Source organism: Morchella sextelata (assembly GCF_020137385.1).
Source record: "Morchella sextelata strain SCLS chromosome Unknown scls_4, whole genome shotgun sequence".
NCBI classification, from domain to species: Eukaryota; Fungi; Ascomycota; class Pezizomycetes; order Pezizales; family Morchellaceae; genus Morchella; species Morchella sextelata.
This window is the reverse complement of record NW_025408619.1, coordinates 8495-33441: the sequence shown is the minus strand read 5'-3', so window position 1 is coordinate 33441 and position 24947 is coordinate 8495. Positions and strand designations below refer to the sequence as shown.

The 24947-nt window shown below is 47.2% G+C and overlaps 8 protein-coding genes across 8 annotated transcripts; all 8 read right to left on the bottom strand.

The window, feature by feature from the left end:
• Window positions 1-3359: 3359 nt before the first annotated feature.
• Window positions 3360-4892, bottom strand: H6S33_009937 (uncharacterized protein; the record flags this gene model as incomplete). The annotated part of the gene is made up of 4 exons (XM_044841925.1): window positions 3360-3586; window positions 3639-3700; window positions 3768-4334; window positions 4468-4892. The coding sequence occupies 4 exons, from the start codon at window positions 4890-4892 to the stop codon at window positions 3360-3362; spliced, it is 1281 nt and encodes a 426-aa protein (XP_044697080.1).
• Window positions 4893-5660: 768 nt separating this feature from the next.
• On the bottom strand, window positions 5661-9826 carry H6S33_009936 (uncharacterized protein; the record flags this gene model as incomplete). Its single annotated transcript, XM_044841914.1, has 10 exons — window positions 5661-7150; window positions 7227-7553; window positions 7621-8295; window positions 8375-8579; window positions 8647-8958; window positions 9027-9086; window positions 9149-9377; window positions 9438-9500; window positions 9558-9685; window positions 9767-9826. The coding sequence occupies 10 exons, from the start codon at window positions 9824-9826 to the stop codon at window positions 5661-5663; spliced, it is 3549 nt and encodes a 1182-aa protein (XP_044697079.1).
• A 2957-nt stretch (window positions 9827-12783) lies between these two features.
• Window positions 12784-13062, bottom strand: H6S33_009935 (uncharacterized protein; the record flags this gene model as incomplete). The annotated part of the gene is made up of 1 exon (XM_044841903.1): window positions 12784-13062. A coding segment is annotated over one exon (279 nt), but the record flags the coding sequence as incomplete, so codon positions are not given.
• A 1107-nt stretch (window positions 13063-14169) lies between these two features.
• Window positions 14170-14544, bottom strand: H6S33_009934 (uncharacterized protein; the record flags this gene model as incomplete). The annotated part of the gene is made up of 1 exon (XM_044841812.1): window positions 14170-14544. A coding segment is annotated over one exon (375 nt), but the record flags the coding sequence as incomplete, so codon positions are not given.
• Window positions 14545-15832: 1288 nt separating this feature from the next.
• On the bottom strand, window positions 15833-18899 carry H6S33_009933 (uncharacterized protein; the record flags this gene model as incomplete). The annotated part of the gene is made up of 1 exon (XM_044841701.1): window positions 15833-18899. A coding segment is annotated over one exon (3067 nt), but the record flags the coding sequence as incomplete, so codon positions are not given.
• Window positions 18900-18984: 85 nt separating this feature from the next.
• H6S33_009932 (uncharacterized protein) lies at window positions 18985-20039 on the bottom strand (the record flags this gene model as incomplete). Its single annotated transcript, XM_044841590.1, has 1 exon — window positions 18985-20039. A coding segment is annotated over one exon (1055 nt), but the record flags the coding sequence as incomplete, so codon positions are not given.
• A 30-nt stretch (window positions 20040-20069) lies between these two features.
• On the bottom strand, window positions 20070-20549 carry H6S33_009931 (uncharacterized protein; the record flags this gene model as incomplete). Its single annotated transcript, XM_044841479.1, has 1 exon — window positions 20070-20549. The coding sequence occupies one exon, from the start codon at window positions 20547-20549 to the stop codon at window positions 20070-20072; it is 480 nt and encodes a 159-aa protein (XP_044697074.1).
• Window positions 20550-21077: 528 nt separating this feature from the next.
• On the bottom strand, window positions 21078-24664 carry H6S33_009930 (uncharacterized protein; the record flags this gene model as incomplete). Its single annotated transcript, XM_044841368.1, has 1 exon — window positions 21078-24664. A coding segment is annotated over one exon (3587 nt), but the record flags the coding sequence as incomplete, so codon positions are not given.
• Window positions 24665-24947: the final 283 nt, after the last annotated feature.

Here is a 24947-nt window from a genome sequence, read left to right as displayed (position 1 = left end):
CCTGTTCCTGCATATACAGAGAGTATATGGCTGTGTCACCGCGGGAGATCGCCCGGAGAGTTCCGCACCCGCACCCATGCAGGTCAACCCTTGAGCCTCATCATGTCTCGTGAGGGGGGCCGGGCTAGATCCTGGATAAATTCCCCGTTTAATCACATCTACACCGCACATCACATCAATACATTATAAAGACACCAAAACTCAAGTCCTTTGTGGCTATGGCAACCGGCAATCAAAACTCCCGAGATTGCTCACTGAGTCTTAGGTACGTATTCCCGTGTGTTGCTTGATAAAGTCAGATTCAGACTAGCTGACCAGCCTGGCCCCACAGCCTTTTCTGAGAAACAGGATCACACAGATCGACCATGCATGGGTTCGGGATCGAATCGCGTCATTAAGGCCAGCATCTCGTGGGTTGCACACTGGGACTACGAGAGCGACCCCGATTTGAATATTCTTTAGAAATTGAAAGCTACATGCATCGCCGCATATTCTCTATGGTATAGTGGTTCCTAGGACGAACGCATGTACCATCACCCTCATTGTATGCATGATACCTGCATATGCCATGTCCCGCTTCTTGCACGAGCGATACCACTTTCGCTGCCACTTTATGGCGTGCATGGTGGAAATCCTCCTGGCATATATGCCACAATGGTAAAGGTGAATGGAGCAATTACAACCATGATGATTCCATTAAGATCTGCTAACCGTCAATGAAAAGACGCCTTTGATGTGATGAAATGTACAACCTGTTAGTATATATATCGCCTCGGTGTGCAGAGGACTTTGGAGGTTTCATGATTGCCAGCGCGAATAGCATATATAAGAGCGGTCCTTCCGCACTTGTCCTTGGCATCCCGATTCTAACCATACATTAAGAGTGACTTGGCGATATCTGGGTCACCGGATGCTGTTGCGACATGCAGAACTGTTAATCCCATCTCGTCCCTTCGACCAATTGGAGCCCCAAGTTCGATTAGCCTTGCAGCAACCCTATGAAGACCCTTTGAAAAGGCTTGGCGCAGGTATGTGTTGCAATCATTCTTATCCTGGACCTGTTGATGGTCTAATAATTCTAGCGCCCAAAGATCGTTCCCCCTCTCTATGGCTATCAAAAACGATGGGTGTTCAAGGCAATTCGATTCCTTGGAACCAAAGCCATTCTCCAATAGATACTTTACCGGTTTTGGGGGTAAAAACATAAGCGTTAGATAAGGCTTAAATAAGGGTCAAATAAGGGTTTTTAGTAGCATAAGGATTATTGATGTTTTAAGTCTCCAGTAATAAACTCGGGTCAATAAGCATTATCTCTGATAAGGATTATGTCGATTTTTAAGGGTTATTTCGGATTAAGGGTTATTTCGGATTAAGGCTTATTGGACTATAAGGCTTATTGGATTTTAATGACATGTACTTGTTGGTGACACAAAGAAAAAGCGGGGTGGGTTGAACCCAGAGCCTTGCAGGTAGCATATACCTCATGCTACCCACTGAGCCATGGGAGAATTGAAATTCCGGTGCTGGAAGTAATATATGGTCAATATAATGCGAATTTTAAGCCTTATATAATCCTTGTATAAACCTTATCCACCGAAAAGCCTTAAAAAAGGCTTATGTGATGAATAAGTGAGATCAGGTATAAAGGCTTAAGCTATTTGATAATAATTATCTAGATTCAAAGCATATACACAGAATAAGGCCTGTATATGCCTTATTCTGGATAAGCCCTTACGCAAAAAAGACTCTTATCCCAAATTAAGGCTAATACCACCATTTTTCGTCAATAAGGCCTTATTTAACGCTTATCTAGGCGTGAATCGTTACTGGAGGCTTATTCTTTTACCCCCAAGGGGGTAATGTACCGCGTGATCGCCGAGAATCCTAGTCTAGCGGTAGCTTCTAGTAGCGTTTGACCGTTGTGATCAAGCATGTCTTGTCTAGCAGCCTCGACGCCGCAAAGGCTTCGACCAGCTCCATGCTTCCTGACCTGATGGCTGAATGGAACATCAAGGGGTCTTTGGGGAGAGGTAAATCAGCAGACTCACTATATATCACTAGCACTCTTGCCAGAAAGTACTCTTCCCCGTAGATTGCGGCAGTTATCAGCTTGCTCATTATCTCCTCTGGTCCACCATGATTCGCAAACGACAACCCAATGACACACACAATCTCATAATGACGCTGTGTGATGCATTCCCCAACAGGAGAGCGCTGACATGTCCCGCTGATTTTGAGGATAGTGGAGGCATCGGAATACTTGAGAAGAGAGGCAACGGCCGCGGTATGGTGCCTGTCTCGATAAACCTACAACCCGCGCCAATAGGAAATTACCCCTAACCCTGGTTTTTAGCCCAGCCTCGAGCTCAAAATGCGATAGACTAACCCTAACCCTAGCAATAACCTACCAAAATTGTTAAGAGCTAGTAATAACCTACCCTAACGCTTTAATGAATCGTTCAGACAAATAGGGCTTGTAGCCCTCCTCCTCTTGCTCTATACAATCTATTTCCTCAATTTTTTATTACTTGGTTCTTGGTAGACTAGATAGATCTAGGTTTATCGAGACCGGCACCATATGTCCCTCCCGTGGCGCAGCATACCAGATGCTCTAACCCCTATGAAGATTTGTATCTCCTCTGCAGCAGCGAGTAATATCGGCGCCGCAGTTTGATAATCATCTCGTCTTAAGCAAGTTGCAAGGGTGCGTTGCCACGCGGGTCTTCCCTCTCAGTACCGACCCCATGACTGAAAATTAACACTACCATACCTATATCGTCATTGCTTGCATGCCGCAGAACTGATTACTGGCCCCCCATGGGTTACAATGTTTATATCATGATTGTCATATAGATGTTGTAGATCAACTAGCTCTGTGTCGCCACTCCTTTCGTCCCGTATGAAGTCGAACTGCCCCTCGAGCATCCAACGACGCGGCCGTACCCAGCGTATATCATCAATTAGATAGATAGGAAAACTAATAGTCCGTGGGATGAAACGGCAGAAATAACAATACACATTTCGTACAAGCAACCACTAATTCTCTATCATATCTATTTTATTGAGCCCAAGGGAGCTATAACTAATAAATTACAATATATAAATTAAATAAATAACTACAATTTGAAATTCACTCCAGTATTTTTTGTTAACTCAGAGTTACGGAACAACTCGCGGTCGTGAGAGGGCCAATCTCTACTACGGCTGGAAATGCATCATTTGATGCATTACCTGTCAAGGCCTTCGTAAATGCATCATGAGATTCCTTTCCCTATATACATGTATTTACCGGGTATATATTACACTACACTTTATCCTACACCATAGTAACTGCTAGAACTATGCATACAATTAATGAATTAAAAAAGGGAAAAACTGCTATCGCTAGACGTCACCGCCCCCGATCTGCGTAATAGTATACGATCCCACGCGGGGATATTCGAATCCCGCGCCGGCGGTACCCAGCCTATATCATCAATTGCGATTGGTGGAGGCTTGCGAATCTCTGTTATCGGTAAACTATCGAGCTCCTGAATAACATCATTGATCGGTTGGATTAGGTTCCTGGGTGTGTTTGGGATGCAGTCTGTACGGACGTCAGTGATTTATCAGCGCCAAAGATCTTCATAATGATATACCATCCAACGCCATGAGATATATCGCGTCAGACCAAGACAGTAAGTTGATATCGGCCGTTATCCTAAGATAGCAATGTGAGTACTCGAATATACATAAACCAGCGCTTGAGTGTCAATTCTTATACTCACCTATATAAAGCTGCCCATGACACTTCCGCCCCAACCTGGACATTTTCCGCCCCAATCTGGACATTATCTGCCCCAACCTTTGCATTTTCCGCACCAATACTTCCGTCATACCACCAAGGATTTGATAGAGACGCCGCATGGAATGGAAGTTCCAGAACAGATATATTTGATACTTCCGCCAAACTCCTGCCCGACATGACAGACCAACCAGCAGCTTCGGATACAGCATTCAAAGGCTTGGCCAGCGCTCGAGCATAGACACGGGTATTGAGCAGAGTGCTCTCATAGTTGAAGGATGACATGCTATAGATACTTCTGATAGAGCCAACGCTTCTTACCAAGCTTCCGCGTGAGCTTTGTATTGTCAGGAAACTGGAGCCGTAGTTTCCTCTGATGGTTGAGGCACTGATACTTGCACCAGACGCGTTCACAGTGTTTGTATGCTCCCTGGACGGTGTATTCTGCATTGTGGGAGGATTGATATATATCTGATGTAATTGCTGAGCGATCTGTTCGACTAGGGCTTGGAGGGCTTGTACACTCTGATTCGCCTGGGCTTGGCTTTCGCTATGCATTGGCCCAATGAATAATAATGAGTACAATCTCTCTATTTTTCAGCCATGCAGGCCTCTCCTCCGGGCCGGATATGGACCAAATGGAGTCAAAAGTACTTGTGGGACCTAATTACCAGAAGACTCACCATGTCAATATGGTCAACATCAGGTTCAATGAGGATTTATGATGCTGAAGCCTTTGCGTAAGACCCGATAGTATGGATTCCGCCCAGGCCCACTTGAGTCTGGTACGGACATCCATGTAGTCCGAACCAAGGGAATCTATCTCCTTCTCCAGGTCGGCAAGAGTGCACATACAGGCGGCCAGAGTGACGATCAGTTCATCAACATCGATCAGGGATGTCCTTGCGATAGAGTTGATGGATCCGAGTATGATAGGCTGGAGGCTTGACAAGACGATCACAAAGTCATGCACCTCGCTATGAACAGTTTGCGCGAGTGCTGGAGCGCCCATCGTTGTGGAAACGAATTTACCGACGGTGGTAGTGATCTGGGTACCCGCCATGACCAGTCCGACTATGGAGGCTGCAACTGAGAGTGGATCCGCCATGTTGTTTGAGATTAGTCGAGAGGTTCGGAGAGTTGAGAAGGCCGGCTTGGGGATATAGCTAGGTGTGAGGATGAATCTCAGAGTTTGTAATCGTGGTGGTGCCTAGTTATCTCATTGTGTAACATGAGGTGTCGTAAAATCTATGCGCTGCAACAGGGATATTCTACACCAAAACTTGCATATTGACGTCCAAAGACTGCCTCTGGTTGGCCTATACCCCTGTTGTCTCGCAACGAATATTCTCAGCTTTTGCGGTACTCTACTTCAATCGTTTACCTGCGGGGGTCGTGTGGGGTGGGGAGTGGCTAGCTGATGGTGCAATTACCCAAAGGTGGCCGTGGTGTATGCACATGTATGTACCCAGGGTGTGGGAAGGCGACGGAAATTTATGCTTGGTGGGAGTGCTACCGCATCACCGGGATTCATTAAAGGGATCAGATACGTACTGGCCAGAGGTGGCGGGTGGAGGGGTTGATAATCGACGTATATACGTCGCTCATTGCGAGTAGGTATTTTTGTTCCTATGTACCGCACACATACACCCTGACATCAAATACAGAAGAGAGGTCGGATCGAATAGGTAGGCCAATGGTCATGTTGAAGGTTTATCCTTGACATTATATTATCTATGCTCTTCTCACCCCCCGTGAGGAGCCTATACATGCAGTGCTTCACAAAGCAAGATATATATATCTGATCACCACTATCAGATCTTACTAGTCGTATCCGGTGGTACCATCCTCGGCCGTTTTCGACACAAAAAATATGTTACTCCTCGGCTTTCCTCTTGCACTCTGCTAGCATATTTTTTATTTGCTCCAGGTCCGGGTGATTAATCCCGAGGGAGCTCTCCTTCCATGCCAATACTCTTTCAAATTTCCGCATTGCCTCATCGTACTGACCATCGTTGTAGAACGTAACTGCCATATTATTGACGGTATTGATTGTGGAAAAGTGATCTTTTCCCAAGACTTTCTCCCTCCCTGCTAGTGTTTTCTCATGCCATAAAAGAGCATCCGCATATCTTCCTTGTGTGAAGTAAAGCGCTGCAACGTTATTATACGACTGAAATGTGAGAGGGTGGTCTTCCCCGAGAGACTTCTCCCTCCCCTCCATTGCCCTTTGATGCCACTTCAAAGACTCTTCGTACTCCCCGACACTATGGAATAGGCTGGCAATATTATTTACGGAGGTGAGCGTATCAGGGTGATTGGCCCCGAGGACCTTCTCCCTTCCGGCAAGAGCCTGCTGATACCATTCCAGCGCATCTCGACGGTTTCCCTGCTTCTTCAATACCAATCCGATGTTGTTCATGGTGGTGAGGGTATGCTGATGCTCCATGCCCAAGACCTTCTTGCGCCCGGCCAATGACTTGTGATTCCACTCCAATGCTTCAGTGTACTTTCCCTGTCGATCGAGCACCGACGCTATACCATGCATCGTATTAAGCGTCTTTGGGTGCTCGTCCCCCAGCTCTCGCTTCTGTCCTTCAAGTACCCGGAGATACATTTCCATGGCCTCCCCATGCATTCTCTGGTCATCAAGAAGAGCCGCCATGTTACCCAGGGTGCCGAGTGTCGATTGATGCTCCTTCCCAAGCACTCGCTCCTTTTCCTCGAGTGCTTTGCGGTACCACTTTAAAGCCTCCACGCTATTTCCAAGTTGCTTCAAGTTGTATGCTATGTCATGCAAGCTCTCAAGGGTATCAGAGTGGTCCATGCCCAGTACCCTTTCCCGCCCAGCCAATACACGTTGATTCAAGCTTAGTGCCTCCTTATATCTTCCCCGGCTCGAAAGCACTTGTGCCATGTAGTGCATGGTGAATAACGTATCATTCGCCTCCGCCCCCCGAGTTCTCTCCATCCCAGGAAGAAGCCAATCGAATAGCGCATGGGCTCTATCCAGATCATGATTTTCAGAAAGCGCATGCGCAAGAGAAAACAAGTTTCCCAGTAAAACTGTGTCTGGCTCGAAGCCTTCGAAGTAATTGCTGTGGCAAGTGTGATCTACACATGCGTGGATGTGGGGCATCAACTGTCTCTCCAAGATCCAGTTTTCAGGCTTGCGATCCTGTGGGGCACAACGTATTGCTCCAGCGGTCAAGGCAATCGCCTGTGCGGACAGCTTTTTGTGGTTTGTTCCCGGCCTCTCGCGCGACCAACGGTGGACCAGGGGATGTATCCAGAGTGCGTTGATATCTGTCCTCCGCTTACCCAATGATAACGACAAGATTTCGCCGATAACGACATTGACGGAACCTGTTTTCCCCCACTCGTCAGCTAGGCACCCATCCAAATTTGAGGAAACTAAAAATAAAGACGTTAAAACACTAACCAATGCCAAACTCCACAAGTTTCTCCTCTGGTAATAGCACATCCAGCAAGATTTCATCATGGTTAAAGAAACCGCACAAGAGGAGAAGCTCCTGTGCCTCTTTACTAAGCCCCTTGAAGGAAATCTCCCAGGTCGTAAACATGGTCTTATCGTACTGCCAGACACTCTTCGGAGGCTTTTTACTCATGATGTTCGGGAACTCGTCATCGAATCGAGTGAGGAAGTCCTCGAAGCTTATGCCGCTTGTGAAGATGAAGGATCCTGCTTGGTCAAGAGCGAGCGGCAGACATGACAGCTTGTCAACTACAACGCCAGCAAGGTGTCGTTCTAAGGCGCTAGGTCAGCTCGCTGGACGAGACGCAATCAAGGGTTAAGAACATATATATCTACCAACCCTGTTCAAACTCAGCTTTATTCCGCTGCGCACACCTTAGAATGAGCTCGATGCCATCCTGACTGTCAACTGCTTTGATCTCGATCCCGGTTCCAAGCCTACCTGTCGAGCTTTCCCTTCCGGTAATAATAAGCTTCCCATTATTTCCATTCGGAAGGAACTCCTGCACGTTGACGTTCTCTAGATCATCGTAATTGTCGACTATCAGTAGCCAATTCTGGTTCTCCTCCGCCCCCAACCACGATTTAACAGCCTCAATCGCCACGGCAGTGTCAATGATCTTGCCCGTTGTATCATCAATAGTGTCCGGTCGCACCCCTACGAGCGTTGATATACTGGCATGGTTTGTTCCCCAGTATCGAGCATGGAACTGTAGTATTTTTTGGCCAATGCGAACAAGTCCCTCCATCAGGCTTGCAACAGACTCGGCATTCACAAACCAGATGGAGGTATAGCACTTGCGATAGAGATGGGCATATTGAACGGCGATCTGTGTCTTTCCCACTCCTCCGATCCCATAAAGGGCGACAGCATTTCGGTGGGCACCGTCCAGTACGGGACACTGTAGGATCTCGTGGATACTCTTTAACACGTCCTCCCGACCCGTAAAGTTCCGATTGGTCGGGAAAGGTATTTCTGGAGTGATGTTATATAAGACTTGTGGAAGGCCGGTAGCTATTTAAAAAAACATGAGATGTATATTCGTAAGGGACTAATAATTAATTCATACAGCGACTATAAAATGGCTACTAACCCCTTTTTACAATGTCACTATTTCTCCAATTATCTTCCACCTTCACTAACGCCTCCTTCAGCATCACCTTCAGCTGCCTGCAAATCTTCTGAAAGTCTTCGTCATCCTCAGCCGCATATTTCACCATATTAACGTGATTCTTTTGGATCCTGATGTTGCTCGCGTCAAGTGCTCCTGGGATACACGCCGAATGTTTCGGCACAATCTACCACGCTGTTAGACCACCGAAACCTGTCGACGGTAGTATCGGCAACCCCGGAAGAAGCACTTACAAGTAGTTCGTTTCCCCCAACGGTTGGTGTCGCATATGCCTCATAAAAGAACTTCGTATTAAATTCACCGGAGATGGGTAGATAGCGCATCTGCGTTTGATCCAGCCATTCCGAATTGGTTTGGAGATGCTTGAGCAGCTGCGAGTTCGTGTTTAACCAGATGGATGCGATATTCACCGCCAATTCACCGAGCCTGGCACCTTGGCCACCGCTATGAGGTGTGCCCATGAAGAGGATCCCGTAGGTTGAGATCTTGAAGCTCATCTGATCCTCTCGATGATGCTGGTTATAGCCACTTGACAGACTCAAGGCCTTTAACCTACCCGTTAACCGTCCGTTTTATGCATCTCAATTGAACATAGGACTATATTGAGGCTTACACTCTTTAACACAAGGCCGCCCAAGCTGTGCGCCACAAAGATTATTGGACGGCGCGTAGTCTATACCGGACATGTCTGTTAGCATCTTATTCTCGTATAGCGAAGCTGGATATTTGACAAACCTCTGTATCCTGTCTTCTTTCAGTGACATCTTGCACAAACTGCTCTGCATGCCCGTGGAGAAACTCCTGTGTCAGGGTCCCAGAACTGTGGGTCTTCGCGTCGTAACCGTATGTCATGACCCGGACCTTTGGAAACTGTTGAGGCAGAAGAGATGAGAGCCAATTGACATTGTTATCGGCAGTAAATGTTCTCTCACGGTGTCCATTTAGGCCATGGATCGCGATGATGCTGAGGCACAAGGTCATAAGTAAGGCTACCTCATCCCAATATCAGGTTGGGCTTAATTACTCTACTACAGCGTCTTTAGGATCATATAATATTTTTAAGCCTACTCCTGGTCCGGTATCGACGCTAGGCATCTGTTAGACAAAGAACAGATTCCTCTCTGATTTGAATTAGAAGACTTACACCGGCTGCCTGACTTGAAGGTTATTTCTAGGCGGTTGGGGGAGCTTGCTAAGTTCCTGGTCCAACTCTGTCTGTGGTCCGAGGGTGTTATTGTGGATTTCTTGCAGTCCATTCTGTTCATGGTCCGGCTAAACCGGGTCACAGCAGTGAAGTTAATACACCGTAGCTACAAGGTAGAATTCGAATGAGTAACGCGGGAGGACACGTACAAGTCTCTGCTTTTTCTTCGGCCAGGGGACGCGACAACAGCGGAAACCACAAAAAGGCATATTTCTGACCTAAATAAGATCCTGATGATGGAGTTGATAAGAGAAGAATGATAGAAAGGAGAACCAGGCAGAGTAGAAGCACAAGCAATATTCACGGGTGCCAGCGCTTTATATGTACATATATAGATACTCTACTATTCATACCAATGAACAATGGCAAGCTTAGCTAATGGAGTTGTGACAAATTGATAGGAGGCTTGTGAGACATTCGATGCGGGCCGCCTGACGAGTCACATGCAGGTAAAGCCGGCCATCTCCAAACTCAACCAACCCAGCGTCGTAAAGCCATTTTGCTTTTAAATTTGTGGAGATCGGCTCAATTGCCACGCTGAATATTCAATCCGACTGCAGCCGACCCTGCCGCACTCAAGAGACTAGAGTACGTAGGTAGATCCGATTACTATGCGTAAATTTGACTCTGGTGATCGAACTGTTGCCGCTTGGCAACAAATTCTTCTCCTGCTGTTCCTCCCTAGCCATAAAAAGAACAGCTGGGCGCGTGGCGAAGAAGAGCCAGAAGATCGCTGTGGCGGAGTCTGGTGTCAGAGTGGTTACACAGGGAGAGAGAGCTGAAAGCAGTCGGTGAAGGATTCCGTATTAAATATCTAGACTTTTCCCAACATGTTACAGCAGCGCGGGCTGTACATATATTTATATGGAACGGATGACGTACTAGACAATGCAGGCTGTCGAAAACTGGAAATTCCAAGGTTCTAAAATAGACCTCTGGAATGTCATCAACATTTTTCTTTAGCCAATACTTTAACGCCCGATTTGGTAAAAAAAAATAAACGTTATATAAGGCTCAGGTAACACTTATTTAACCGTTTTGGCAGCGTATTTCTTATCCCGTTTTTACCTCTCCAATAATAAACTTCAATCAATAAGCATTATCTCAAATAAGAATTATTTCGGATTTTAAGGCTTTTTTGGATTTTAAGAGTTATTGAGGATTATAAAGATTATAAGGATTGTTAAGAATTATAAGAATTATAAGGCTTATGTTGATTTTTAAGGATTATTTTCAAATAAATACAAAAAGAAAAAGGCGGGAAGTTGAACTCAAGGGTTTGCAGGTAGCATCTACATCATGCTGCCTATTGAGCCTTAGGAAAACTGAAATTCTGGTGCTGGAAGTAATATATACTGGAACAGGGTTCCCATCAGTACAAATCCGACTCCCCAGTCTTTCCTTTTCTTTATTCTTTTCAGGAATATACTAGCTCACTTTGGGAGTTTAGTATTCACTTCAGGAGTTTCATATTAATTTCGGGAATTCTTCTTCCGATTTGGGAAATTCTTTATTCTTTGCATTTTTCTTTGTTCATTTTTCCTTCCCACATATATTCTCTTTCATGCAAGTTTTATGAATTTTATTTTTCAGGGAATTTCACCAAAGGCTACAAATATTTCCCTTTCTAGAACTCGGGATACTCTTCTAAGAGAGGGGTTTATAAACTATAAATAAAGAGTCAGAAAAAAAAATATATTATAAGAATCCAGAATTCATCAGCAAACCTGCAGCCTTTACCAGACGCCCGAGGTGCTCAGGGCGTTCAGGGCGCTCGGTGTAACGGAGCCATTTCAACTGTCTGGTGTATGAGTACACACAGGGCCCGGTTACATGCTGAGAGTTATTGTTAGAAGCCAGTTGCACGGTGATATGCAAGTACCGGCAGTGTGGTTAGCTACCAGCTGTTAGAGTAACTACATTCCGGGCGCTAGGAAGGGGATCTATTCATGGGAGCAATGACTGACGAGTCTATGCCTCGCCAGTGACTAGAAGACCGGCCAGAGTGAAGCTCTGATTGTCCGGTGATCCTCTGTATCCTCTGAGCATTGTATGTCCGCCGAAGGGCAGGGACTATGCTAGGGAAGTCTACAATAAGCGAAAAGCTCTACAGCAATGACTAAGCTTACACCTGAGCGGTAGCTCATTCATGCAGGTCCTCGGTTGTGTGGCAACCAAGGCTGCAGGTGTTACAAAGGCTTTGACTAAGGGTCGTTGCCTTGGGTATCGGAAACACCTGCTGACGCTTAGAGAAAAGCGGGGTAGCGGTGGTATTGTTTCCGGTACTGAGGGAAGGCCCACCGGAACTTAGTAAGGAGTTAGGAGCAGAGAATAGAGGCCTTCGGAGTATAAGTACTCAGGTTCATTCTCGCCCTTCAGTCCTGTTCTCTCCAGTCTTCATCAGAAAGAAAAACCAAGTTCTTATCGGTAGCAGAGCCCTTAAAGATTATTGAGTTCTAGCGATAGTATCTTTGAATAATCTGCAACCTGATTGTCTATCTTGCACGGCCGTCTCTATTCTATCCAATTCTATTTCTCTTTAGAAAGGACCCCCGTTACACTCGGTAGGTAAACTACCTCTCCAGAGATACGGCAAGTGCTCCTGGCATAGTGTGGCATGCATCTTTCCGCCCCGGTGCATCCTAGTTGGCCCCAGCCTGCACTAGCCCTCCGACCCCGCCTGAACACTGAGCGCGAGCGTCCGGCGCTACCCCGACGCTAGTCCCCTCGCTTGAGAGTGTCAGTTTGATACTCGTATCTCCTGACTGCCCCTGAACACACTATGACTGCTCCTGAAGGATTCTTGACTGCTCCTGTAGCACTCCTGACTGCTATGGTATCACTCCCGTAGTTCCTGGAGTACTGCGAGTGCTCCAGTGGCACCTGGAATCGGGTCTTTGAACCTGGTGCACCCCCGATGCCCTGTTCTCTCCAGGTATACCCTTACAATCTGTACTGTTCACAGAGCACTCAAGACTGTTTACAGAGCACTCAAGACTGTGATCCCCTGTCTATTACTGAATACTAACGACAATACCTCCTTGAACTCCCTTACTGGATATAATACAAAATATGAATCGGAACAAATCTCCAGCTATCCCCGACGTACTCGGGAGTGTTCTCCCCACGCATTTACAAGTATTCTCCCTAAGCACTCGCGAGTGTTCTAGACATCTTCCTCCCCGCTCCCTTCGCAATCTCCCGCTACTGGTAGTTCTTGCTCCTCTTCTTCCTCCTCTCCCTTCTCTTCACTGTCAATGCCGCGAAGTTGGGCATGAATCACCTCGTTCTGGCCATTGTCAGAACTTGAAGGACCTCCTGGAGCACCCCTGAATGCTCTCCGAGCATCTCGGAATGTGGTAAGATCCGCAGCCAAAGCTTTATCGTCCTCGCTAAACCCATCGTCCGGTATCACCTCAATCGTTACACCCTTCTTTTCTCGTATCTATCAAGTTAAGTATTTAGAATAGAACACCCATTGCCGCCATAGTAGCATACGTTTTCTCGAAGGTTATCCTTGATTACCTCCAATGTTGCCTCCTGATTCTGTCTACTCCTCCCTTTCCATATGTCACTCATACTGTTGAACTTTTCCACTCGAGGAGGGATGTCAGCTCGGCAACCCAGTATAGCTCTGAGAGCATCCATCACTGCTCCTAAAGCACTCGGGAGTCCGCAGAATTCTGAGAGCATCCGTCACTGCTCCCAAAGCACCCGTCATACCAGTGAACGCATTGGGCAATACTTACTAACAACGCTCTCATTCTGCGACTGAAAATGATCAGGCTTAACATAAGTCCCTGTCGACTACGCCCGAATACTGTGCCAGATCGCTGTCACTATCAAGCAAATCAATGTAGGAGTTATCCGCTGTAAGAATTTGGGGTCCCTAACCTCTCGCATCCTGATGCTATCAAAGTATTAAAAATACAATATATCGATGATATCCGGGGCAAGGAAGTGCAGTCGGTAGGTCTAGTATCTGTTAACGGCTTTCACAAGTGCTCTCTGAGCATTTCTGAGTGCTCTGTGGGCATTCCAAGTACTCACTGGGCATTGATCATACCTCGCAATGCTGCTGGGGGCTCAAAAAACGATCATTCTTCAAAAGATATTCGACTTGAGCCGCCCTTGCCTCAAGCCCCACAAGATTTCCAAGCCCGTATATCATAGAGTCCACCAGGCACCTTTTCACCTTGTGCATCAAGTGGGAACGGACACGGGAGTGGAGACTTCTGACCTACCATTCTCAATTATGCTTCCAGAGCACTCACAATTGTTTCAGGGGAAATCACCTGCACTGACAGTACATTTTCACTCCTAGAGTCAGGGATTACAGACCTCTGAGTCAATTGGCTCGAAGGAATGTCGCCAGTATTCTCAAAGACGTCGTGACTCCTCTCTGGAATACGAATCTCATTTTCCACTGTCAGAGCATTCTCGTTATCCCTGGATAAGGGAAGATAGTCGATTTCGTAGACTCCTTGCGATCAAATTTAGCTGTGAGGTTGGGCTGAAGGAATTTGAGGGCTGGAAGGAATCCAAGGACTGCTCACAGAGCTCTCGCCAATTCTGTCAATAGGAGGTGAAGAACGATATGGCCGGTAAGTAGGTGAGGACTCCCCCCATATCGAGAGCTCATTGAGTAAAGATTGATATGGCGCATCGAAGAGCTGTAATCATGAGAATAAACAGGTTCAGAAGGCCTAGACTGTGTGGGTATTAGCGGTGCTCTCTGGAATGCCGGGAGTGGTCTCTGAGATGCATTCTGGCTGGGTGCTGAAGTGGATGCTCTCTGAGATGCCGGCAGTGCTCTCTGGGATGCCGGGAGTGCTCTCTGAGATGCATTTTCACTGGGTTGCAAAATGGGTGCTGCTCTACCCTGACCTTGTTTCCGGATTACCTTTGTGCCAGGTCGAGCTCCCCTCTGAACAGTTAGCCTCCGAGTCTATTGAATAAAACCAATGAAATGAGCAGAAGAGAGTCAAACCTGTATCACGTCCACTGACACGTCGGAGGAAGCAATTGCCTCCGCTACTGTAACAGTTGCTTTCCTCCGAGCATTGACCAGTGCTTTGGCAGTAGTGGGTGGAACTGTGCGAGGTCTCTTTCCGACAGTCTGAAACCTCTGGCTGGAGGCCTGAGGTTAATCCTCCGGTTTATCTATATTCTCCTCAGAACTCTCGGGCTCGTTCTCTGAAGAATCATCATACTCTGAGTAGCTGGTATCAACTATTTCCTCCACCTCTGGTGCCTCTCTTGCTTGAGCCTGCTCCTGCACTTCAACAAGATCAGTATGATCGCCGGGGAGATGAAATTTTACACTTCTAGCACTGCTTCTTCCAGTGAGAGTTTCGGAAAAACGGAGAAAGCCTTTACGAGCTATTTGGGCGGCGGTGGTCGATTGACTACTCTGAGTGTGGCTGGCAGTAGAGTCAATGGTAGGTAAGTTATTTCAGACTCCTTAGTCAGTAAGTTTCATGTTCTTCAGGTCGTCTTGGGAGTCGTTGGCGCTTTGGGGCAAGAGGTACTGAACCGGAGGAGCTGTAACGGGGACTATGGGCGTAGGAACTATGAAGCCAAGGAATACAACCGAGGCGAAGACGTAGACGTAGAAGGTTCGTGGACTATGGACTATAGACTATGGGGCCGAAGGGTACACCTAAGGCAAGAACGAGGACTGTGGACTATGGATGGTTATACCTGGTCTAGGATACCGGGTAAACCCTATGACGTAGCGCGAACCAAATAGTATTCGTAACTGTGAAGTACAGAAGAAGAAGAAGAAACTTATATTGCTTTGAAGTACAAGACTTATCGCACGCCGACCCAACCGCCTCAAACACGAACCGAACCGAACAAAAGAAAAAAAAAAAAAACAACAAACGCAAACGCAAACAAACAAGAACAAAAACAAGAACAAAACAAGCGCGAACAATAACAGGGAAAATCCAGAACAACACTTCGACCAGAAAACCCAACGACAAGGAGAAATAACATATCTCAGCGGACTCGAGCGCTGGATCCATCAAATCAAAAAAATAAAAACAATTTTAAAGAGTAAAAGGAAACTCCCCTTCCTAATCCCATTCCCGGTCATTTTCTTCCATCCCCTCTTCCAGGTCCGCCTCCGCCTCCGCCGACTCGTACCATTTCGAGAGTTGAGATTGTTTCGCAAATTGTAGGATGGGGTCCGTTCTCAGGTTTGTAAACATTCAGTTTTCCCAGGTCATCGCTCCGGGGATCTTCTCTATCAGGGGGGCGCGGATTCGAGCCCATGCTGGGCATTCCATAAGTATATGTTTCGCTGAGTTTTCCATCCCACACTGGCATGGTTCGGAGTCTGTGTATACTGCGTGTTTGTCGACTCGGGTGGTTTGGCACCGGATCCGAAATACTTTCTTTGCTTCCGTAAGGGTGAGTTTCGCTATCTTGGGAGGGGGGCGGAATTCCCCCCGATGATGGTAGTTCGGTATTGATTGTGTGTTCCATTCTTCCAACAGGTGGTCGCGTAGTAGTTTGTTTTGGTTCCACTTATCTCTCGCATTTCCGGGGGTCTGGTATGGGAGTAGTAGGGAGGCGATTGTGTGTAAGCCTGTTCCTTTGATATTTGCTTCTCTGTATGGGAGGAGCTCGATCAGAGATTCGTTGTTGGGGTGGGTTGCGTCGGTGCAGAGTATTCTAGTTCCGTACTTTCTTGAGCGATATGTCAGGAGATGTTCTAAGGGGGGTAGGCCTGCTTCTCGGAGGAGTTTAGTTCTTTTGGTCCATCGTGGTAGGCCGGTGATAACCCGGGCCGCTTCATTATATAGTGGTTCGAGGGATCTTATAATGTGGTCTGCGCCAGTCCACCAAGCCTCGGATCCGTAGAGTAGACTTGGGAGGAAGCCTTGTGTTATAATGTGATGGACTGTTTTAACCGTTATTCCTGGCAGGCGGGCGGTGTATCGAATCTGGTGGAGGGCTTTAAGGCCTTTTGCGATCGCTGCTTCAATGTGGGGCCGGAAGGAGAGGGTCGGATCTATCCAGACTCCTACATATTTCAACCTCTCCTTGGGGTGTATGTTGGTATTGTTAATTTTGACCGAAAGTCGTAGTTGTTGTGTGGATGATGTAGTGGGCCGGAAGAAGATCAGGTCGGATTTATCCGGGTCGTACTTGATTTGGAGTGGCTCGGCTTTTATTAGTCTCTCTCTCATTCGTTCCTCCATTCTCTTGATTGTGAAGCCTGGTGTTTTGGATATTTGCACCAGTGCATCGTCGTCGATATATGTGGTGTCCATCTCTTTCGGGCTACTTGTTGGGTCCAGGATTACTCCAGCATAGATCATGAATAGTACCGGGGACATGGGGCTATCTTGCGGCACTCCAGAATCATAAGGTTGTGGTTCCTCTAGCTCATGGTTAAATTGAAACTGTAGTTTTCTGCCAGTATTGAATTCCTTGCACCATTCTGTTAAGTAGGTAGGGAATTTTTGTTGGTACATGATTTCCGCGAGGAGTAGGTGGTCGACGCAGTTAAATGCTCCTTGGATGTCGTTGGTTAGGATCGCTGGTCTGTCTCGCCGAGCGACTCCGGTACTGTTTTTCAGTAGTAGGTTTTGTTGTATTGGTGTCAAGGTTCTCAGGAGGGCGTCGATTGCCGAGATGGTTGGTCTTCCTCCAAATTGATTCGCTGAGAGTGTGCCTAAAATTTCTCCAGCGGTGCAGAGTCTTTGCGCCACTATCTTCTCCAGGATTTTGCTGAAACATTGTAGAAGGGAGATGGGCCGGTAGGCTTTCGCTTCATGGTAGTTTGCTTTACCGGGTTTCGGGATCGGGATACACTTAGCTAATTTCCATTCCGCTGGGTGTACACCATGCCGGAGCATGGCGGAGAACATGTCTTGGATTAGAGTTGTGTTTGCTCTGACTATTGCTTTAATAAAGGTATAAGGGATGCCATCCGGGCCGGTCGCCGAGTGCGCTGGACAGGAGTCGATTGCTTTATTAAGTTCTTCGGGGGTGACTATGTCGAAGGTGTTGCTGAGGTCAAAAGAAAGGGGTCTAATGTTTAGGGGGGGATGGTCGGGGGACGTCCGTTTCGAGGGGAAAAGTTGGGCTCTTAAAGCTTGACACTTCCCCGCAAACGTTTCTTCACCTTGTATGGTTGGTATGATTGTGTCTCTTCTCCTTCCTGCGTTTAGGATTCTCCAGACTTCAGTACCTTTCGCCTCGTTCATCGTCTTTTCCCGCTGGTCCGCTTTTGCTTTCCGGATCATGACTGTCCATTCTCTGCAAGCTTTCCGGTGTTCCTCCACGTGATTGGGTTTCCTTGTGTTCCTCGCCTTCCTTTCTGCTGCGTTTACCCTTGCCTTCATTTGTTTCATTTCATCTGACCACCAGGAGTTGGCTCTTACCCCCTCCTTCGAGAGTGGTGTTACTATGCTGACTGTTGCCCTGACCAGTTCTAGGAAGAAATCGACAGTTTGTTCCGTGTGTTCCTTGGTTTCCCATGCCTCTGCAGGGATGGAAATGTTTGACATGTGGTTTTCCAATAGCTTCCAGTCTGTTTGTCGCCACATTCGTCTTGGTACAAAAGGTGGTTTCTCCAGGTGTAAGTGAACGGAGGTTCTCCCATGGTCTGAGCCCGCTCCGTAGGGTTCAGTGCTCCATCGTAGGTTGTGGTCGAGTATTGGGCCTTTTACAAATGTAAGGTCGATGGTTGTGGGCCTTTTCCCTCTGTCTCTGGGGAAATGCGTAAAGACGCCTGGTTCGTTCAGGAGGGACAGTTTCTGTCGGGTTATCCATCGTTTTAGTCGTGCACCATTGACGCTGTCTGCTCGAATATTGTTTCTGTATTCATGTGAATTTACTCCGTACCACATTTGATGGTGGCAGTTGAAGTCTCCCATTACTAGACAATTATCAAGGGTTTGGATTGTACTTGCTATTTGAGCGAAGGGGCCACTTCGGCCTGGGGAGTATATGTTCAGGATTTGGGTTTTCTTGTTCTGGATTTCTACCGTAATCGATACTATGAAATTATCGTGTGTGTAGTGGTGTTTTGGTTTGAGGTTGGCATGTTTGCGGACGTATGTTGCGCATTTTGTATTGGTATTGCTGGCTGTAAAAATGTAAAAGAGATTTGATTCTGGTGGGTATCCCTCTGCTGAGGTCCATGGTTCTTGTAGTAATAGGAAATAAATACTAGAGTCTGTTTCCGCTTCTTCTACCGCCGCCTTGGTAATAAGTTCGCTCCGTGCACAATTGAGTTGGTGTGCGAGCGCGGTGGTTCGAGGCCTAAGCATTATTTGTCATGGGTTGGTCATCTTCGGGAACGGGTGTGGCTCCGACTGGGGCGGTGGCTGGTACTTGAACTATCGACTCTTGGACGGGTGCGGCCGGTGGGTCTTGAGCGGGTGGGGCGTTTTCTTTTCCTTTGTTAAGGAATCGGCGTTTGACTCTTTCGGGGCATGCTGGGTCGAAGGCCTTATGGATTCCTTTGCAGTTCAGACATCTGATTGGGGTGTGGGTGCATCTATATCCTCCCTGGCATTGATTGCATGGGTGGAAACTGGTGAGGTGATTTCCGGCACAATGACCGCATCTCCCGTTGTTTTTGCATTTCTCCTGGCGGTGACCGTATTCGAGGCACTTCGCCCATTGGGTGTCTGGGAAGGTTGGGAGGAAGGCCTCGATGTGGCAGCTTCGGTTAAAGAGGGATAGGAACTTAACTCCTAGTGTTTCCATTGTAACTTGTCCTGGGAGTGCGATGACCATTGATGAGTGGGTTTTCTCCATTCGAGTCTCTGCTCTGGAGATCCAGCGGGGAACCTGGGCAAGTTGGAAGTTCTCTCCATAGTTGCTTCTAATTTCGGATGCTACCAGTTGTCCTGCCTCGACGCCTTCTCCGACCGTTGTGGGGATTCCGTGAATAAGGAACTTTGACCATTTGGAGTTTGCCCGGATGATGGCGACTGGTACTTGTAGAGTGAGGAGAGCCTCCTCAATTTCTTTGGCGTATTCCATTGCCTTTGTTGCTGGGGTGACGAACTTTGTTTCCAGGATAAAGTTATCCTTGGGTGTTCTCCTTGCTGAAATGAAGTGGCAGGATTCGTCCTGAATTCTTGCATTGACTAGGGTCCTGATCTCGGAGGGGTTGACGTCGGATGGGGCAGTGGTTTCAACAATGATTTCTCTGTTGATTTTGGTATATTCTGGCTTGAAGAGGGGGTCCGCTTTTGGCTTTGCGGATTTCTTTCTTCTCTCAACAACCTGGAAGTTTCCTTGAGCGGGACCGGGTGCCGAGGCCACGGCGGCCCAGGTGCCTGCTTTCCATCCACGGGGTGGGGCTTGTTGGGGGGGTGCGGGTGGGGGGGCCTGAGGGGCTGCCTGAGGCGCTGCTTGGGGAATTATTTGAGGGGCCGCTGGAGGGGGCATTCTCTGTCCCTGCGGTTGTTGTTTTCGCTGTTATTGCTGTTGTTGCTGTTGGTTTTGTTGTGGTTGTTGCGGTTGCTGCGGTTGTGGTTGTTTATTGAGGAGAAGATGGATCGCCGAGTGCATACTGGTGATCATAGTTGTCTGCGCCTCGATTTGGTGCCTCAGTGTATCCACTGTTCTCCGGAGTGTGGTCGTTTGCTCTTCGAGGATTTCAATCCTGTCGGTGGGTGGGCAGATTTGGCTGGTGGCATGTCTAATGGCCCAGGTAATGTAGTTCAGGTCCGTCTGGGTGTGAGTATCCTGGGGGACAATGCTCGGGTATAGGTAGTCGATTCTCGGTTGGTATGGGTCGTTGTAGTCGGATTCTGTTGCAAAGGTCGAGGAGAATTCCTGTTCCTGAGCTCCGGATGGGGTTGGGTCGGGAACCTGGGTGTTCCTGATCTGCGAGGGGGCTGTCCCTTGCTGTGAAGACTGGGTAAAAAAGGACTGGAGCGAAGCTTGCTGCGACATAATTGAGTGTCCAGTTCTTCTGGCGGCGTAGAGTGAAGTTTCGGATAGGTTTCTTTTCCTTCCCTTCGGGAGGTCAAGGCTGGAGAATTCTTCGCTAGAAGCCAGTTTTCGTAGTGTTTCTTTCGCTTGGAACAACAAAACGCGACCGTACGATCGGGGACGAAATGGCTCAACCTGGTATGGTATACCAGGGTAAACCGAGGGGAATAGAATAAAGTGTTTTTAAAGCGAGGTTTGTTATCAGGGAGTTCTTTGCGAGCTGGAGGCGAGCGAGTAGAATACAGAGGTTGCGTAAAGAGGAAAGGAAAAGAAAGAGAAACAAGAAATCACGAGACAACGCCCCCCTTATATATCCATACCCTATCCCAATGCTGACTCATACCCTCGCATAACAGAAACAGAAAGAACATAATAGAAACCCGCTTCGCTAAACCCAACCACACTACATAATCCTTCTCCCTTATACCCAGACAACTCACATAGCCAACCCACCTAGCTGCCGTTACAGACCACTCCCCCCTCTAAAGCCTACCTCCTGGTAGGCTTAGGCTTCCGTGGATAATATTCATGGAATCGTTTGACGATATCGGGCGAGTATTCGACATCCGACAATGGCTGCCACGAAGCTTCATCATAACCAATATACTTTACCAAGTATTCAAATCTTCCCCGACGATCCCTGGAATCCAAAATATCCTCAACTTCCCACTCCTCCTGTCCTTCAACTTCAACCGGTGGTGGTGGTAACTGTTGTTGTCCTGGTAAAGGATCGTTTGCTGCAGACGACAATAAAGAGACATGGAATACGGGATGAACTTTCATAGAACGAGGAAGTGCTAGTTCGTAGGCATAGGGACTAACAACTCGTTTAATAGCATAAGGTCCGAGACATTTCCAATCAAGTTTCTTTGAGGGTCGCTTAGTAAGGACATGACGTGTTGATAGGAAAACCTTATCTCCCACACGATAGTAAGGAGCGGGAGTCCGACTGGTATTGGCAGACTCTTCTTGAATCCTTTGTGCTCGGAACAACTCATCTCGTAGAAAATCTAATACCTCCTTCATCTCCCGTGCGATACCATTAGCCTGATCCTCTGCTGTCGTCCTACCATGTTCTGAAGGAGCGAACGTCATTCTTGGATTCCGTCCTGAATTGGCAAAGAAAGGAGATATCTTTGTTGTTTCTGAAGCGTGATTATTGGTCGCAAATTCAGCCATTGGTAACCATCGAGCCCAGTCATCTTGTTGATAGGAAACATAACTTCGAAGATATTGTTCCATTACAGCATTGATCCTTTCCGTCTGTCCATCCGTTTGGGGGTGAAACGCGGTGGAGAACTTTGGCGATATTTCTAGGCGATCGCAAAGGGACCTCCAAAACTCCGCAACAAATTGTGTTCCTCGATCAGATACCATAGTTTCAGGTAGTCCATGTAATTTCCAAACATTTTCAATGTATAGCCTCGCTACTTCCTTTGAATCCGCCTCTTTAGTTGTCGGTATAAGGTGTCGCATTTTAGTCAACCTATCTACCACAACCAGGATTGCATTGTACCCATTGCTTTCAGGAAGATCTGTAACAAAATCCATTGACACATCCGTCCACGGTCCATCAGGTATTGGCATGGGGCGGAGTACTCCAAAGGGTGCATTGCGTGGTGCCTTACTACGGGCACACACATTGCAATTCCTAACGTACTGGTCGACATATTTTCGCATCTGTGGCCAGTAGTACTCTCGATTCAGGAGTTCCAAAGTCTTCGCTCTGCCTGGATGGCCTGCCGATGGGTTGTCATGATGTTCCTTTAGGAGTCTTAGCCGAAGATCGTTGTCATCCGGTACATAGAGTGCGCCACGATAAAGTAGCCGACCGTTATTGTCTTCCGTACATTCGGCAAGCGAGATCTTATTCGAGTGACGGACGCCGTTCCGAAGCATCGCGAGTACTTTGTTCGGGAAACTGTCAACTTGGTAAGCATTTAAAAACAACTCCTCTACAGTGGACATTCCTTCAGCGGATTCATTTGAAAAAGAACCCGCGAACAAACTTAGCTTTGAATCCAAATTTTTTCGCTTCAAAACCACCTGGCTTTGATGCGTCAATCGTTCATCCCCCTCCTTAGGTAGGTCACCCGACCTCCTAGTCAATGCATCCGGCTTTGCCCCTTGTTTCCCTGGTCTAAATTGAATGACAAAATCGAAACGTGAAAGAAATTCCGACCAACGGGCTTGTCGACGGTTTAATAGCTTTGTTGACATGAAATATTCGAGGTTTCTATGATCGCTGAGGACTTCGATTGGGAATTGTGCCCCTTCCAAATGATGTCGCCATTCCTCAAAACATCGTACAATTGCCAGAAGTTCTTTGTCATAGATCTCATAGTTACATTCCGCAGGGGAATGTTTCTTAGAGAAGAAAGCGACTGGATGTAGAATTCCTTCGTCGTCACGTTGGGACAGGATTCCAGCAGAAACATAGTCGGATGCATCGGTTTCTACCACGATTTTTCGATCCGGATCAAAGTGCATTAGTATGGGTGCCGTTATGAACATCTTTTTCAATGTCTGGAATGCTTCCTCCCTTTCATCCGTCCATTCGAATTTAATATTTTTCTTGGTCAAAGCCGTAAGCGGAGCAACAATCCTTGAATATCCTAAAATAAACCGTCGATAAAAATTCGCAAATCCCAAAAATACTTGAACATCATGAACATTCTTTGGTGTAGACCACTCCAGAACATCGACAACTTTCTTTGGATCCATTCGATTCCCATCCGGGGTGAGAATCAAACCAAGATATTTCGTTTCTTGAACCATAAACTCACACTTCTCAGGTTTAAGATGGACATGATTCTCATCAAGTATTTTCAAAACCTTTTGAATGTGTTCCTTGTGTTCTGATAGAGTTTCGGAATAAATCAGGATATCGTCCAAATACGCCGTTACAAATTGGTCGAGGTAGGGGCGTAGAATATCATTGATCCAATGCTGAAATGTGGCAGGGGCATTCGCTAATCCAAATGGCATTACAGTATACTCGAAATGTCCATAACGAGTCCTAAACGCTGTTTTCCATTCATCCCCCTCTGCTACCCTGATTTGATTGTATCCCCATCGCAAATCCAACTTGGTATAATACTGTGCCTTTGATAGTTTAGCCAGAGTTTCCTTCAGAAGTGGTAACGGATACCGATTTTTGACCGTGATTGCATTGAGGCCTCGATAATCCACGCAGAGCCGAAGAGTCCCATCACTTTTCTTTACGAATAGTATGGGTGGTCCCGCTGGTGATTCACTGGCTCGAATAAATCCCTTGGGTAGATTTTCATCGAGGTATTCCCGTAGCGCTTTTAGTTCCACCTGGGAAAGGCCATATATTGGTCCATACGGTGGTCGTTTTCCTTCTTCTAAAACAATTTCGATATCGTGGGATGGCCGGTGCGGTGGTAGGACTGAGGCATCATACTCTTCAAACATGTGGAGACGGTGATGAAATTCCTTTGGTACTAACTGTTCGACATTGACATTAGGCTTATCCGTTCCTGAAGCGACAACCGTATGGTATTCCGGTAAGGGAATCGAAATGCCATGGACAGTAACTGCCGTTCCACTAAGTGAACAGTGTTGACAACAGTTCCGAGAATCGAAAACAAGCAGATTTTCTTTTGGTCGGATGGTAACATCATGTTGTCGCATCCAAGGCATTCCCATCACTATCGGATAGTGACTTAGATGGGTAACGAAAAACAAAGCAGTTTCCTGATGGCCATGGATATCTAACGAGAGGCGAGCAACATGGGTAATTTTTCCTGATTTGACTGGCCTACCATCGATTACCTCGAGTAGGCGTGATGTTTTCAGGGGTTCCAAGGAGAGTCCATGCTTTTTCACAAAACCTTGATCAATGAACGCATAACCTGATGCTCCCGTATCGATGAGAGCATAGGTGGGAACGAAGGAGTCGGGATTCTGGGAGACGGAACAGGTGACAACAAGAGAGTCTTCGGACATCTTATCCTCAGACACAGCAGCAGCAGGAAGAACAGAAACAGGTGGCGGGGCTGGCCCCTTTGGTTTGCCATTTTTTACCAAAGGGGCTGACCTTTTAACGCCGGCTTTGGGGACCCATTTTCAAGTGGCTTTTCTCGCTAATTGCTAATGGTACGGGGATCTTGAGAACGAGGGGTCAGGTAACGAGGCTTGGTAGGGGCATGGCGGCATTGGGGTTTGACTGTGGTAGCGGAGACGGAGATACGAGAGTGGAGATCGGCAATGGTAGCGTTGGCTTGGACTTCCCAGGCCTTCGCAACGGAGGTGATGTGAAGAATTTCATCCTCAGCATCAGCGAGATTCTCATCAGCAATGGCGAGACTTCCCTGGTGTAGTGCCAGACGGAAC